At 44.8% G+C, this 16,582-nt stretch overlaps 2 protein-coding genes across 2 annotated transcripts in view; one reads left to right on the top strand and one right to left on the bottom strand.

The window, feature by feature from the left end:
- Nucleotides 1-495: 495 nt before the first annotated feature.
- On the bottom strand, nucleotides 496-4,231 carry c2h19orf67 (chromosome 2 C19orf67 homolog). Its single transcript, XM_061230502.1, has 8 exons — nucleotides 4,150-4,231; nucleotides 3,794-3,906; nucleotides 3,531-3,711; nucleotides 3,041-3,185; nucleotides 2,800-2,900; nucleotides 2,252-2,467; nucleotides 1,622-1,786; nucleotides 496-712 (listed from the first exon to the last, which is right to left on the bottom strand). Exons 2-8 carry the CDS (start codon nucleotides 3,891-3,893, stop codon nucleotides 568-570), a joined length of 1,053 nt encoding a protein of 350 aa, XP_061086486.1. The 5' UTR covers nucleotides 3,894-3,906; nucleotides 4,150-4,231; the 3' UTR covers nucleotides 496-567.
- A 1,658-nt stretch (nucleotides 4,232-5,889) lies between these two features.
- pkn1a (protein kinase N1a) overlaps nucleotides 5,890-16,582 on the top strand; it is a 48,058-nt gene continuing 37,365 nt past the window's right edge. The window contains exon 1 of the mRNA XM_061227805.1: nucleotides 5,890-7,048. Coding sequence (XP_061083789.1) covers nucleotides 7,028-7,048 — 21 coding nt within the window. The 5' untranslated portion in view covers nucleotides 5,890-7,027. The remainder of the gene's footprint in view (nucleotides 7,049-16,582) is intronic.

Consider the following 16,582-nt stretch of genomic DNA (forward strand, 5'->3'; position numbering starts at 1 on the left):
TATGCATTTTTCAGAGCATTAGTAATGCAGACAAGCTCAGTAAAGCAGAGAAAGCTCTTTGATTTGTATTGGACCCAGGTCTGTTAAGGGTACAATAAGAGTGCCTCAGCTGAGACTGGAACCACAACCTTTGAGTAACAAGGCCAGGTTTCCAACCACTATACTAAACTTCTCCATTTAAGAACAGGAGCCATTTTGGTGAATGCTGCCATCACTGCAGGACAGTAATTTACACTTGCCTCAGTTTTTTTTTTTTTCATAAATGAAAGGAAGGAGGATTTATTTTAGGTATATTTAAAATAAACGACACTTTTTAAGAAGGGGGGAAAAAAGAACCGAGAGAGTGAGACACAAAATACAAGAGCGTGAATGTTTACAATGAACGTTTAATAAACTCAAAATGAACAGGGTTCAGATGCTGGAGTGTTGGAACAGTTGACTGACAGGAACATTATTGTACAAATTTAAACTGCGCCGTCGTCTCCTCCTGACTGTTCTTACCAACTACTGAATGCAAGATATAACAAGCTGCGTGTGTGTGTAGTGTGTGTACTCTGGCGAGTCTCTTCACGTGGACACTGGGCTGTTCCCTTGGCCCTCCTGAAGCAACAGCACCCCCAGCAGGTAGTCTGTGGCTATGCAGACAGTGGGCTCCTCTGTCCCCAGACACAGCAGATGTTTATACTGGCCCAGTGGGACAGAGCACAGCACCCTGGGAGACACGGATGAGTAATTAAATGTCTCTTCTATGAGGTCGAAGTTAGGGACTCCCTAAGCTCCTCTTTGAGCAAAAAAACATAAGAAACATGCAGAAAGCCTAACTTATAAATGATCAACCTGTGCATCCACCTCTCCCCATCTGCCATACATATGCCACGTCTGTAACTGACGTGGCTTTGAACTGACGTTTGAAGGAGCAAGGGCATTCTATTTGCCTAATTCATGTTTTCCCTGTCTTCATTTATTTTTCTTTTAGTCCCACAAAACTTTCCAAAACTCACCCCAAATGCCCTTCATCAAGTCAGCACTTCTTAACATATCTTCTGTTTGATAATGTTGCTGTGGAAGGTTATAGCTCTAAAGCAGCATCTTTGGTTGACACTGAAATGTTTGTGTATACAGCTTCATTCCGAAATACAACCATATCAACATTCTTGAAAAAATCACAGAGCAGATTATATTCATGAATTTCCATTTTTTACAGATTATAATTATTAATAAATACACAAATTGTAACATAAGTTAAATCAGATTCATGACAACTACAGCAGGTGAATGCAAGATACTTTAAATGCTATTTTAGGTACTGTGATATTTTTCTACATTTACATAGAAGTAATTTACATTTACTTCATGAAAGTGTTACTCTAAATGTTACTTTTGGCTTAGCTTTGATACTAGTGCAGAGATATTGCCTAATTCTTGGTCAAAGTAAGTTCTAATTATTCTCTACGAGTCATTTTTAAACAGGAACCAAAAAGTAATTTAGAAACTGCCTGAGAATTCCTCTTCTAAAAACTGAAAAGAATGCATGTGGGTGCTAATGTGGATGTTCAATGGGAGACTTTGGCCATGGTACTGTCCTGATGGGTGAGTGAGGAGGTCCCCAAAGGGTCTTTACCAGTCATAGATGTCCTCTTCCTGTGGGTCTGGATCTGTCTGGATCCACTGCCCGATGGACCAGGTTCTGCTCACACAGCACTCTGTCTCTGGCCCTCTCTCTCCCTCTCTCTCAGCCTCCCCCTCGCTCGCCCGCTCAGGCCCATCCTCATAGCACAGGAAATAACTCACAGACGCACAGACACACATACACACAGGGAGAGATAAGGGAAGAAAGAAGCCCTGTGCACACGTGCCTCTTTATAAATGAGCGCTGGTTGTGGGAAGATAAGAATTCAATTTTTAAAAAATGACAAGGGGGGGGGGATTCTATGTTTACCTCTAACATTCCAATCATACACTCAATAAATCATCAGGGCTGAAGTTGTCGAGGTAAAAAAAATATATATATATATATTTCTCTTGCATTAAAAGGTCAGTCCTGTTTCTTTTCTTCCATGAAAAATCTTCCTGCATTTTGCCCTATATATTCCTTTATCATATAATGACAATGCTCTCTAATTACCCTTAACTCTTCCATTTTATGTAAAGTCTAATTTGCTTCCCTGTGACCCAAAACGTACCCCTCTAACTGGGCTTTTATTTGCCTTACAGCCCACTTAAGCTAATAGCTCCCTTAAGCTTCACTCACTACTCAGCACCGCCGCCCTCTCTCCCTCGCTCTGTCTTCTGCTCCTGGTCTCGGCCTGTCTCTCCGTGCCGCCCCCTCTCCCTCTCCACGTTCCAGCGCATGCGCTTGTACGGCCCGCGCCCGGTCCGCGGGTCGAACGGGGCGGGCCGGCAGTACCGGAACGCTGACACGCTGACGCGGCCCATCTGGCACTGGCCCACGTAGAAATGTGAGACGCTGGAACCGGAGGAGCCATGAGCAGAGGGGTCGCCTCGTACCAGGCAGACAGACGTGTGCGTGTGTGTGTGTGTGTGTGTGTGTGTGTGTGTGTGTGCGTGTGTGTGTGTATGTGTGTGCGTGTGTGCGTGTGATGTGTGTGTGATGTGTGTATGTGTGTGTGTGATGTGTGTGTGTGTGTGTGTGATGTGTGTGTGTGATGTGCGTGTGATGTGTGTGTGATGTGTGTGTGTGTGTGTGTGATGTGTGTGTGTGTGTGATGTGTGTGTGTGTGTGATGTGTGTGTGTGTGTGTGTGATGTGTGTGAATGTTTCTGCGGCCTGCAACTTTACCTCAGAGGGTCCGTTTCCTCCAGGGACAGGAAATCGAAGGAGGCGTACGTCAACACAAGCTGTTCCAGACGACTGCTCAGCTGCTGAGAGAACTCTAACAGCTATAGCGATAAACAGGGGCACAGACAAATATGTAAAAAAACAAGGCCCGGCCTACACAATCCCTGCATTTTTACATACTCGTATAGCTCAATCCTGCTTTTTTACGATAACCCACCCTACCCCGCGCCCTGGGGCTCACCCGCGTCCTGATGTAAGGGGGCAGTGGAGCTCGCTGAGGCAGGGAGCTGCGCGCAGTGGACTCCAGGTAAGTAAAGTAAGGCTGGCATGTGCGCAGAAATGTGGGGACCACAAGAGCCAGGCCCTCCCTCTGCAGGTGGTCATGCCTGTGTATCAAAGTGAGTATTTTCTACACGTATAGTGTAGTATCAGAAAACACTCGGAGTTGCCAACTTTCAGGGCTGCCTTGGCGTTAGATTAAATGCTCCCCTCTGAAATAAATCACATTTTAGCGTGAGATGCATTGCCCTCTATGTAAAAAAGCACCGTGTGATGGCGTGAGACCCTCAAAGGGTGAGTCTAATGCCAAAAGCGTTAGAGTTGTCAACTCTTGACACATACATTGAAATACACAAACTATATACAATTAAAATAACTACCATGCTGGTTACAGAACATCCACTCAAAGATAGTGGTGTCCAGACCATACAGGTCCTACTATCCTACTTTACCTGTACACAAGGTGTGCCTGAAACTCATCAGCCTTACGTAGAAGGTTCTGAAGCTGCTGCTCAATCAGATCAAACTTGTCATTCATCTTGTTGGTGGTGTGGTACCAGAGGGCGGATTCTGGGGGAGCCTGCTCCAAGCAGCATTTCCGTCCACATTTGGGGGAAGCCAGAGTACTCTCGACTGAAAATGCGATACGACACGTCACAAAAACGGCATTAGCTAAGTTTTGCCAGTTTACTTGTACGGTTAGCCTGTCCCTCACCATTTCTTGGGTCGGCGGATGCTTCTGGACGGTCTGCTGTCACCTGCTGAAATTTTCCGAAGTACAGACACGGGTCCTCGGAAGATACCTTGTCTGTCATTTTCAAAATCCACCTTTGAAAACATCATTCTGTTAATGTCACTATATTAAGGCTTATTACTTACACGTGTAGCAAAACAACATATTTCACAAACTTTGTAGTAATACTCTTATAACAGTATCGTCGTAGGGCCTATTTGTATCTAGCTTTACATATAAAATACAATAAGCTGAAAGTAGCTTACGTTAGTTTAACTCAAAGAAGTTGTCAATGGCCGCTAGCTAACGCACTAAAAACTAGCCTCACAATATCTTACCTAATGTCTGATATGAGCACAGTTCCCGCCAACCAAAGGAGGTGATCGTTGTCAATGACGTAAGTCGTTTACATTGATTGTACTAGTATTGTTCAAACTAAAAGTCTGGTTGTATGGGTCAGGCCTACGTTAGCCGAGCGTTAGGGCTGATCAATTTAATTTCCTGTCTTAGAGGCTTTCAGTAAATGCAACGTAGTTTTTTGTGATTAATAATAACTCTGATTGCGACCCATCTGAAGAATTAGTGATTGCTTCTCAATCCCACGAAAACGACCATTGTCGGGCGCTAGGGGGCGCGATGTGTCTTCGCACGCATTATTTCCCAGAGAAGGGCGCTTTCTACCAGTTGAGGGTGCTCTAGGAGAGATAATAGCGATTTTATGACATGCTTATGAATGCAAAAATATTATCTCACAGTTTTGATTCTGAAATTACAGGGAAAAACTAGGAGTTATTGGTCGTGCACAATTATGAATAAGCAGGATAAGCAGTTATCAGTAACTTGTGTGTATATGTGTGCGTGCTCCTTTCAGCATTGATATGTTTACACATTTTCATTGCTGAAAGGAATGTCGTCTCTTTAAACAGACCTGCTGCTACGCAAATATCTGCTTTGCATTGACCACACGCGCACACACACACACACACACACACACACACACACGTAGAAGCCGGCCTTGTTGGACAAGTTTGTGGATTTGCATTGACCTCCAACTGTGTGCCTGAAGAAAATAGAATGCCAACTTGTGTTACTGTGCCAGTAAAAGAGGATATGAGGATATGCGTATAGGTTCCAGAATCCCCATCAAGATCCGTAAATCTATCTTGTCTAAATTATGCATGTATTTTGCAATGTAAGTATGGTTACAATAAGCTGATAATGAGGAAACTTTCATTATATTGTGATGAGTATGATTCTGACAATGATGATGATGATGATGATGATTATTATACTACATACATAAGATTTATTTTGAAATGCCCATATTAACAAAACTGTTGCGCTGATATGCTGGCAACAATAAAAGTAATCATACTCCTATTGCATTAAATCTCATAAACGTCATCCAATAAATGAATGAAGAGTCTCCATTAGAGGTTCCCAGACTTGGTCCTGGAGTACACCTGTGTATGCTGGTTTTTGTTCCAACCCAATTGCCATCAAATAATTTCAACAAGCTGTTTATCTTTCTTAATTGGATGCTTTTCATTTTAAAATGTATTATTTACCTTAAAGCATGTTATGCCAGAAATAGCTTTGCAATGGCATGGAGAATATAACTGCCATGTTCATATTGTGCTTATTGCACCATGTTGCAAACTATTACATAAGAAAAGGTAACAAATAAAAGACTGAGGTTAACTAACAGTGCAGGATTGCCTTGTTATTATTTGCTTTGCCTTTAAATTCTTCATTAATGGCTAGTTTTGGTGGCCAGGTGTCAACACTCACAATTTAGGGACCTACAGATTAAATTCAGTGTTTTTAATTTGATCAGTTAAAACTAATTTACCACTTTTTATGTAATTTTTACATGTAATGTAATGTAATCTAGCATAATAAGCACAATATCAGCATGGGAATTGTATTATTCATGGCATACATAGCAGTCAAAATGTGGTTTAAGAGGCTAAGTAATCCCTCTAAACATGAAACACCTAATTAAGGAAAATTAGCAGCTTGGATTGCAGTTGTGGTTGGAACGAAAACCAGCATGCACAGGGGTAGCTAGCTACTCCAGGACCGAGTTTGGGAACCACTGGTCTCCATAAAGGGCGTTCAACAGTTGGTATTGAGTAAAAAGCCGCTGCTGCCAGTTCAAGACTTAACACAAAAAGACCAGTCACATGACACGTTGGGCGCGCTCCCGTGTCCTGCCTCCCTTCTGCTGCTCAAGGCAAGCATCAGGCGGAGAGCTTCAGCGAAAGAGAGCGTCCTCCCGCTCGAACCATCAGCGGCATTCTGGCGGAGGAGACTGCCAACCTACAGCCAGTGGTTAATCAGGGCGAAAATCTGCTCTTACTGCTGAAAACCACTGCCTTCTTCCGGAGTCTTCTACAGAAGAGGGCCGTCCAATGCATATGCGCTTCAACGGATAATGGAATACCGCGACTGTAAAGAGGGGTTTTGTGGCATGTGATATGGGGATTGGCGTGCGTCGGGGATGCGATACTAGAATGAGAGGGAAAGAGGGCGTTCGTTAGTTTTCCAGCGTCTCCGCTAACGTTAGCTACTACTGATAGCTACTAGTGTATCAAGCGAGTACCAACCAGATATTTTGATCCTATCGCATGGGGCTGTGTGCGTTTTTCAAGCTATCTCACTGGCTGTATAACTGTTAGCTGGCTAATTACCTAGCTACCCCATCTACTGATAACTGTAACTACTCAGCTAGCCAGATAAGAACCGTCATACAACATATACCCTTCTGCCACTAAGATAATGCGTTCAGATACGTGTTGAATATTTTATGCCTTTTCTTATTTTGAAAAGCTCTGCTACTATACTGAATGGGAGAGAAGAGAGCAGCAGACGCGGCGTACTTCCAGTAATGCTGATTGGGATATTCAGTTGGATCTGAACAGCGGCGAAGTGGAGACGCGGTACTCTGCGGACACAGTTTTTGCTCCTGGACTTTTCTTGATGGCAGTTGCTTGATTAAAATACTTTCTTTCAAAACATTTGTTGGAGGCGAAGATGGGATTCTTTGTTCATTAATGACATATAAACTCACAATCTGGAGGAAAAATAGCATTACAAAGCCGTGTACAGTTCATTACTGCTTGCATGATATAAGCGCACAGTTGCTTTGGTAGCTCATAGCTAGCTAAGTAGCAAGCTCGCTAAAATTGCCTCTGAAACTTGACAGCATAAACGATGGCGAACGACTCCATACAAGTAAGTTAAAGTTTCATACAGCTGTTGCTTCTGATGGCATAACGGCATTTTTGCATGTTCCCTTTTCTGAAATATGAACCCGTCTACGCTCTCCACGTGTCCTTTTGTATTATACCAATAATCCGAAACGGTTTATGGTGCGTTGTCACGTCACGGGGCTGGTTTATGATCGAGTGTGTTTGGTTGCTCGAGCGCTTTCCAAATGGAATTAAATGTTCGGGGCAGAACATACGCGATGCGATGGGTGACGAATGAGATTCAGAACTGCAGAGTCACCTTGACGTTCTGGTCCGGGTGTTTGACTCAATTTGAAGCGGGTACCTACAATACTGGCAGGTGTTTACGAATACAGATCCACAGCATTCAACCGAGACCCCTGCTGCTTAGTTCCTGGACAGTATGTTCGAGATACGTTGCTCATTGCTTATGAGTGTCAAATATAAATATTTATACGTGCAGTCACCTGTTAACTGCAGTGTGTGTGAGTGCCTTAAAGAAAATAATATGAGAGAACCTGTTTCACCACTTTGAAAAGCGTTACGCCTTTTGAGGATTTACAGTATAACAGTTTATGGAGCTTAGATAAATGCGGCTTTGATATACATGGGTTTTTTTTTTTAATGAGTGGCCGACAACTAAGTCAGTTCTACTTGCAAAGAAAAAAAAAAGGTGCAGAGAGGTCACCCCATTAAAGGTAATATAGGAACAATACAATGGATGCCACTGAAGAGGTTGTTTTTGCATTTTACATTTCTGCAAAGTGTGTTGTTTGTATGTGGAGGTGTTAAGAATAGGGCTTAATTAAGTATTAGGTTACACAGTTCCACCCCGAGGCCCTTGAAACCAGTGGTGTGGAGGATATTAAAAATTAAACCGTGTTCTCACACTGGCATCAGTGCAGCGCCTTGTCTCCCCTTCCCAGCATGGCTGCTCCTGTTTCTCGGCGACGGCGTAGGTCGCTAACTGACCAGCTGCGAGACTGGGCCTGGGACCGGGCCTCGGTGCTCTGCAGAATAACGCTGGGAAAGATGGTGGTCTGTTGACTTCCTGTGCAATGCTGGCAGTAATCTCATGGGCCTGACTGCTAGCCTATATCCTCCCCAGAGCTACTGTAGTGCTGATTATCAAATGTGTGTGTGTGTGTGTGTGTGTGTGTGTGTCTGTGTCTGAGAGCCTCTGGCTAGTCTTTTTCATTTTAACTGACTCTGCTTTAATGTCCACTGTATAGTTGTTTCTCTGTATGGTGCTTCAGCCGCCAAAAACGTTCTGCTGGCTGTCGGACCTTTACGTGTTGAAATTCGTGAAACGCTGGATTGCACTCGCCAAAGCAATGGGAGGCCTGGGCCTAATGGTTCTTTCGGCAACATAGCCAAACTCAAGTGAAATGGGTTTTGACATAGGCTAATGGGTAAGGAACCGCTCTTGTACCCAGCAGGCTGCTGATTCAGTTCATCATTGTGGCACTGCTATTTTGCCCTTGAATGAGGTACATAAACTCTATTGCTTGTGGAAATGTGTGGCTGTTCACTTGAGTAATGTCTTAAATTAAAGTCCATAAGTTCCAGTGCGTGAGGGTTTATGCCCAGCAAAAATAAACAATCAGCTCAAGTATTTTTCCGATGTATTGCTGCCATTAGTTTGAGGCGGTGGAATTTGTCCCTCGACTGGCTCCAGATCACAGAATTTAACAAACTTTAAAAGGAGCACTGGAGAATCACCCTCCATTTTTCTCATTTTACATTTCAATAGCTTTGCCTGCCTGCTCTCTATTCTGTCAAACACTGTTCACACACCTTCCCTCGGGTGTGATTAAGTCTCTCCCTCTCCCTCTCTCTCTCTCTCTCTCTCTCTCTCTCTCTCTCTCTCTCTCTCTCCCCCTCTCCCTCTCCCTCTCCCTCTCTGGGTGGGTCAGGTCGTGCATCCTATTCATGCAGGCGGCAGTGTTAACATGTTGACATTCAAGCTTTTCCATATGGGAGTTGTTTGCCCTTTTCGCTGGGCGTTCGCGGCGGCCTTGGGGAGGGAGAGGCCGAGGACGAGGAGCCGGCGTCGGGAGGAGAGCCCCGGCGGTCAGACAGGTTGGAGAACAGAGGAGGCCATTATCCGCGCGGCTCGCTCTCCCCTCCGCGGCCGTGCGCTCTGCCTCCTCCTCACGCCGGCCAATCGCTCGCCGCGGCGTCCTCCACAGTGCCGCCCTTTGTTCCGCACAGGAAGACAATGATAATAACAACTGTACCCCACTGCCTCACATTTCCTCATAAAGGTCAAGGGGGAAGAAGAAGAAGAAGAAGAAGAAGAAGAAGGGGGTGGGGTGGTCATTGTTGAGCGCTGGTGTCTGCTTCAGCTCAGACAACACCGTCCTCACGAATCCCCAGCTGCTCACCGTGTTTCATGCTGCTCACAGTGTTTCAGGATATAAACCTGTTTTTCTGACCGCAGTGGATCTCTGTCAGATCCACACGCACATGATGGAGGCATACAAATTCATGCCCAACCCATGCAAAGCACATGCTACTTAGTATTTAAATGACGCTGAACGCACAATGTTTTTGTCATGCTCTTGTACACGCCTGTCAATGAACTTATGAGTCCATAACAAAACAAGTTCATGAATATATACCATGCTCCATATGTGCTTTATGTCTGACACATAATTTGTAAACTGTGTCCCATATTTTATATTTTTTGGAGTTTGTCAATGACCCCCCCTTCTTTCTGGTTGAAGGTTAACAATTGAAAACTTTATTATGCAATTGTCTCATTGCATAATACATTTGAAAATAATATCTTATTTTTTTTAATGGGCCCACAGGCACTGTATAAAAGAGTGCTACCATGTCAATGTTCAACCAAACTCTAATCTTCATTTCAGTTTGTGTTGCCTCTCTCCCTAAAACTTTCGTTCTTGTCCTGCCCAAGCTGAGTTTGGCTGGCTCACGTGGAGCGGCATAATTTGCGGGACGATGCGGGTTGGAGAAGGGGTGTCATTCTCTGGATCGCCTGATCCGTTGGGCTACTGAGGGACAGGGTGTAGGCGGTGTGTCCCTAGCTAACACATGGGCAATTAGAATAGATTGGGTACAATTGGCTACTAATTCTATAAATTGCTTGCCATTATTTCGCGAGCTAACATTCATTAATAGCCAAACGTTATATTTCCTTTCGGCGATGGTAAGCTACTGAACTTTTGTTCAGTGATGATGCAGTCAGCTTTTAGTCGCAGCCGGCGTTTTTAGCCTGCACGAATCTATTTCTTCCCAGCAACAGGGACGATTCTTTCACCTGATACATTTGTTTCTTAACTAAAAATAAACTGTCCATAGCTACATTACTTTGGCCAGTTAGCCGTGGTATACGCGGGATAATACCTTATGTGCGAGTCAGTTATGAGGAACTAACTGCCCGACAAGGCGGTGCTCCGGCCCAGCACGAAGTGGACTCATAGCTGACTCAGTTATAGGGTATTATTCCTTACGTATTTCAGGTCATGGCAAGATTACACTTCCAGACTGTTTTAGTTTGAGGAAAATCCGAAGGAGAGCTTTAAAACAGGCTTTAACGAGCTGCCACCAGCTCAGCACCTCGCCATTGGAGATCAGTGGAGCGTTACACAGATGATAAGGTACGAGTTGCAGGCACGGTGGCCAGTTTCCTCCCCTATACCCCTGGGAGCCTGGCCAAACACAGAGTGTGTGACAGCAGGTGTGATAAACGGGAGGGCGATAAAGTTTGCTCCTCCCAGTACCCCCTGTTTAAGCGGGTAAGTGTCCTCTCTCAACCTTCCCCCCCTCCCCCTCCCACCTCAGGCCATTTTGAATCGATCTTGTCGCAGCCGAACCGTATTATGGTTCTCGTCTCTTCTCCTTCCCCAGCGGCTCTATCTCCTCATATTGCCCAGCAGGCTTCTGGGAAAGGGCTCTGGCTGTCAGTGCAGCCTTCTTACGTAACCCCCTGTGAGACCGCCTCATTAGTTTGCCACCCGAGGCTTCTCCCAATGCATCGATCTTGACTCCTCATTAATTTATTTGCTCTTTTTTCCCCGTTGTGTGTGACTTCTTCTCTGCACTTGGTCCTTGCTGGTACAGGCCCAGAGCGGACCGGTGGGGGGGGAACGTCTACGTCACATCTGACTGCGTCACTGCTTCCCTTGGATCGGAAATTTAAAGACGAGCTCTGTTCATTCTCACATTTCCTCTTTATCTTCATCCCGTATGGGCAGACATGTGCATGGGTACAGTAGTGCCATTATGAGGATGGGACAAAGCGGTTCAGTGTAGTTCTCAATGAAGCCAAGGCAGACCGAGAGAGCCTTTTTCCTTCATGTTTTTCTTTTTTTTTCTTTTTACTTTAGTGATTGATAATTCACTGTCTTTCTTTACCTTCTTTTTTCCTTTTGGGATAATAGTAAAGGTATATCTGTGTGAAGATGATGGTTTGCAGTATGATGGCAAGATTCTTTTGTTGACCGTATTAATTGTTGCTTTGTTCAGCTAACTTTACATTCATTGATTATAATTGGGCCTTCTGGAACCTTCTTGTTGATAACACACTTGTATTCCTGAGGCTAACGCTGATGTTCGTTTGGCTCTTTTGTGAGTCTCTGTATAAGAGTGTGTTCAATGATTGTATAACATAATGTAATAATTAGAGACAATTCATTACCAGCTGAAACGTGCTTTCACTTGATAATCTCCCAGTAACTTACACTCATACTGGCCAGCTGTAAGCCATGAATAGATGTGTATGCACAGCAGCTGTTGCTGTTGAAGTCTCCTCGGGCAGAAGTGGGTGGAGTGAAGGTATCCCTCTGAAACCGTTTTTCCTTGGCTGTCCGTGTGTGTTAACAGTGCAGGCTTCAGACAGTGGAGGCCAGACTTCGCTGTAAACTGATCTGTAACAGAGTCTGTTCTTCCGCACGCACGTACATGCGCGCACACACACACACACACACACCCACACTGTGCTGGTTCCGTCAGAAGACCAGCTGTCCTCTCTGCTCCCATAGGGCTCTTTACCGTTTCACTGGAAGCCCCCACCAGCACTCTCCCATAGTAACCACACGTCCAAAACTCAACATAGGTTTCTCACAGCGAGAGGCGTCCCCCCCCCCCCCCCCCCCCCCGCCCTGTGCTGTCTGTGGCTGTTTTTCAGCTGTCATGTAGTGCATAATTGTTCCTTTTGCCCCCCCTCTGTGTGTGTGTGTGTGTGTGTGTGTACTGTAAACTGGTTTTGCATTACAGTATTAGTGAAAGAAAATTACAGAGAATTTGACCAACTGTTCTGAAAGCTCTTAATTACGAGGAGTTAGTGAATCAGCCTGTCAGTCTGGCGTTTGGTGGGCCCGCACCACTGCTCGATGGCAGTGACTTCAGGAGAAAATTAAGAACATGTCTTTAACACAGGTCGGCTGTGCCTAGCTGATGGATCATATTGCTTGTTTTTTTGGTTGAGTAGACAAACATTTGCAAAGATGAACAGTCATAAAGATAGAGACAGCTGTGTTTCTGACAATACCGCTGTGCGTGGGCCCAACACATTTGTAAAACCGTTGCACCACTCTAGAGTTTGGGAGAGACCGAGTCATGGGCAGAGAGCTGGGTAACCTGAGTGCAGTCACCTGTGGTTGCGCTGTCATGGCGATGGCAGCGAGGCGATGACGTCGCGCGTTCGCGGCGTCTCCGCGGGCGTGGCTGCACCGAGAGGACGGAGGGTTTCGACGAGGAAGCAGAAAGGAAGCGGAGGGTAGAAGAGAAAGAAGAGATGAAGGACAGGGTGAACGGAAAGGCTTGAAGAGTCACCGCCCGCAGTCTACAGCTCCCCGCTCACACCGTGTCCCTCCCAAACCTGAAGAGCAGCCCGGCTAATGAGCTGGAGCTCCTCTGCTCCCAGCTGCCCTTGTTTGCTTTGTAGTTCAGGGACAGCTTGACCCAGGGGTTGAATTACACAGCGTGGTGTCGTGCTGTGTGTGTGTGTGGGGGGGGGGCTTTGCGGGATACGGGTTGGAGATGGTGGCGGCCTTGATTTCGGGTCGTGACCCAGTGCTACTAACAAGACGCTGCCAAAGAAAGAATTAAAGTAAGCGAACACTTCGGCACAGATGTGTGATTTGTTATTAGATGCCAAGGTTTGTAGGTCATTGTGCACCAAATCTCCATTAGGGCTCCTTCTGATACCAGGTCCAGGCTGCAGTTTCCCGTCTCGCTGGTCCCTTTCTCTCTCCAGCGCATCTGTGTTGAACCAGAGAGGTTTGTTCTCTTCCAGGTCCCGGACACGCCCCTGCCCACTGGTGTAATTTGGGCCACGTCATGGAGAGGAACGTCTTATGTGTCAGACATGAAGGCCTGCTGCTGTAATGAGCAGTCAGCTGTGCCTTCTTTTGTTTCTTCTGTGTTCACTCATTCGACTGATTTTAACCAAAAACAGTCTGAACACCCTTTGTGGGGCCCCATTGGAATCCATGTTGTTCAAGGCAACGGCTGAAACCCTGCAGTCCAGATATGCCGATAGTTTTCACAACCGCAAAGTAAGCAGAAAAGCAGATGGTGTGTGATTAATTTTTAATAAAATAAAATAAGAATATGTGGGTAATTTTGTATTTGTACTGAGGACGTAATAATGCTGCATGTAAACTGAATAAAAGGCATGACTCTTGGTCATAGAGAAGTCTTTAATAGCAAAAGCACTTTCTGCGATTTCTGCCTGCCAGATGAAGGCTGGACAGTGCACATTTGCAGCTACTTTAAAAACACGTTTTTGTTAGTGGAACCATGTGATCAGGCTTTGGTCTTTAGATGTAGGCTTTTCTCATGAGTCTCCCTCCGTTAGAGGAATTGTTGCGATGAACTAGGCAAAAACTTGTTTGCCGTTTTCCTGATCAGTATCATTAGCTAGCTTGCCTACACATTGCTAACTAATTAGCTGAAATCTACTTTCAAAACAGACTTAACCAAGTGTAGCATGTTTTAAAATGAAAGCGTCTCACCTTAGGCAACAGCACTGTTTTGAATCTTTTTTTTTTGTATGTAGCTACGTTTTATCCCTATTCTGTTGACGAGAAACAAAAAGAGGAACCAGATGAGATTAAAATCCTATCCACAAAATTGTTTAAATGATTAGTTATGAATGATATTATAGGTGGTTCTTCTCTCTATTATATCTAAATTTGTGATGGACACTTTTAGGTGTAAAAAACGCCTAAAAATTAAAAATAGTCAGTGAAATTCATATCCAGCAACAATATTTAAATACATATCTTCATATTACAACTAATGTGTGTGTGTGTGTGTGTGTGTGTCATTAAAACATAATGCAGTGGTAATTAGACGTGAAGTAGATGGTAAGTGGACATTATTTTAATCAATGCCCATTCTGAAAGTGTGAAGCTGTTGTGGCTCAAAAAAAATATGGTCAGGTGAAATTCTACGTATTTTGGTTGTATTTATGATATAATAGGAGTGTATGTAAGTTAGAGAATAATACAGCACAGCTCTATGCAAACCGAAAAGGAACAAAACAACCTTTACACTGAAGGTGATTGCCCTCTGGTGCTGAGTAAAGGTATAGATCTTCGTACAGCAGTTACACATTTAGCCCTTGGTGTAGGCCCCTTCTTCCTCAAATCACCATCCTCAAGGGCGGAGAACTGCCACCCTTCCTCCTCCCTTCACCTGGGAGTCAGGTGTGAAGCCAGTCTGGCCCTAATTGTTCAGTTAAATTACCTGGGGGGTGAGAGAACCTGGGCCAGATTTTGATTTACAGATCCCCGGTGTCGGTCCTTTCTAGTATTACGCTAACTTGGTGCACTTGATGAGCAGCAGGGTGTGCTGGCTTCTTTTGTTACTCAGCGCTTAAATGATCAATTGAAAGCAGTTGATTACACCATTAACTCTCCTCACCTTGTTTTTTTGGTCTGAATTGGTTGCTAATTTTTAAGGGCGCTTTCACACATGCCTTGTTTAGCCTGGTTGATTCGAACCCTTTTGCGTTTACCACCTTGTTGCGGTTAATTTGGGCAGGCACGAACACCGCAATCGCACTCTGGTGCCGACCAAAACAAGCGGGCTGAGACCGCCAAGAGAGGGTGGTCTAGAGAGGGCTTCCAAGCTAACTCTGAAGTGGTTACTTTGCAGTGAGAAAGCAATCGACTCAAGGAACCAAAAAACAACTCATCTGCTGTACAAAACTCTACTCATGATGGGACACTTTTGCGTTGAATTGTGGGGCAGCACATTCTGTTTGTAGCATTAGCGACTAGGTAGCTTGGTAGCTGGAAACAGTGAGAAAGACAACACATCCTATGGAGGTGTCTGGAGGCAGCCAGTTGTCTTATCAAATGTATCAACACGTTGTTTTCAAGACATAGCCATGATTCATGTTCCAAGTGAATATTTTGTGCATATTCGGATCACTGTATACCATCCAGAGAATGGCAACTCATAGAATTATCCATACACGTAGCTGCTCCATTTTAGATAGGCCTACTTTGTTGTATTTTTGTCCCAAAGGAAGACGATAAATTTCCCGAAACAAAATTCTGGCCAACAAGAGAACAATTTGCTCGCATATGCCATTTGTTTACAAGCTATGGTCCGCTGTTAAATGAAGCTGTGTGAACACAAAATGAACCAAAGGGAAAGGGCAACATCGTAACATCTTAGTCCGCGATTCAGGACAAAGCAACCGAATCACAGCTGTGAAAACGGCCTCGGGTGAAAATAAAAACCAGCACTCCCTGCGGCTCTCCGGGACCGGGGATTGCCGACCCCAGACTTAGTTGGGAAATGGCAATCCATTCTGTTCATTAGTTGATGAAATCTAACTCATTTTTATTAATGTGTCCATCTGTGTGGATTAATAGGCAGAAACAGGCCTGGAGATAAGCATCTTTATCTGTGAAGCTCTCAGGCCCCGTGCCTGTAATCAGCTGTAATCTGCTCTACCATTAAGTCGGTGTGCAGGGCCTTATGAATTCATCCCCTCCACTCTCCTGTGTTTTTCTGTCTCTCTCTGAAAAGGGTGAATTGTGTCATTTGTAGCGGGTCATTTCTGAAAAGCTGTGGGTGTAACCAGACCCCCCTCTTCCTTCCACTGGAGACTTTTGTGTGATGTAATGTGCAGTGGGGGGTGGGGGGGGGTCTGTGGAGGGGGACGCAGTAGCAGCTCTCTGTGATGGTCTTGTTTTTCTTTATCTGCTCGTGCATGCAGAACTGGGGGGGTCTTGCAGATCTGGGGCCTTACTTATAAACCTGGTCTTGGAAAGATTAAAGAAACTCCCAAGTTGTGCATCGGTTTGATTTCTTAAAATAGCTGAGACCAAAAAAAGGTTGCTTACATTCGTTTAAAGTGGCGTATGCATCTATGATATACATGCTTTAATATTACCTGGTCTTGTGAATGAAACTCAAAAGCAACTCCAGCTGGTACCTTGCTCCCAGATCCCTGGTAGGATCTAGTGCGATCTTCTGGAATCTCCCTGCTGGTGGGAAAGCCTACATTTGCCACTGCTAGAAACTCCCCAGTGTGCAGTTCATCAGT

The sequence above is a fragment of the Conger conger genome, chromosome 2 (genome assembly GCF_963514075.1).
Source record: "Conger conger chromosome 2, fConCon1.1, whole genome shotgun sequence".
Taxonomy (NCBI): Eukaryota; Metazoa; Chordata; class Actinopteri; order Anguilliformes; family Congridae; genus Conger; species Conger conger.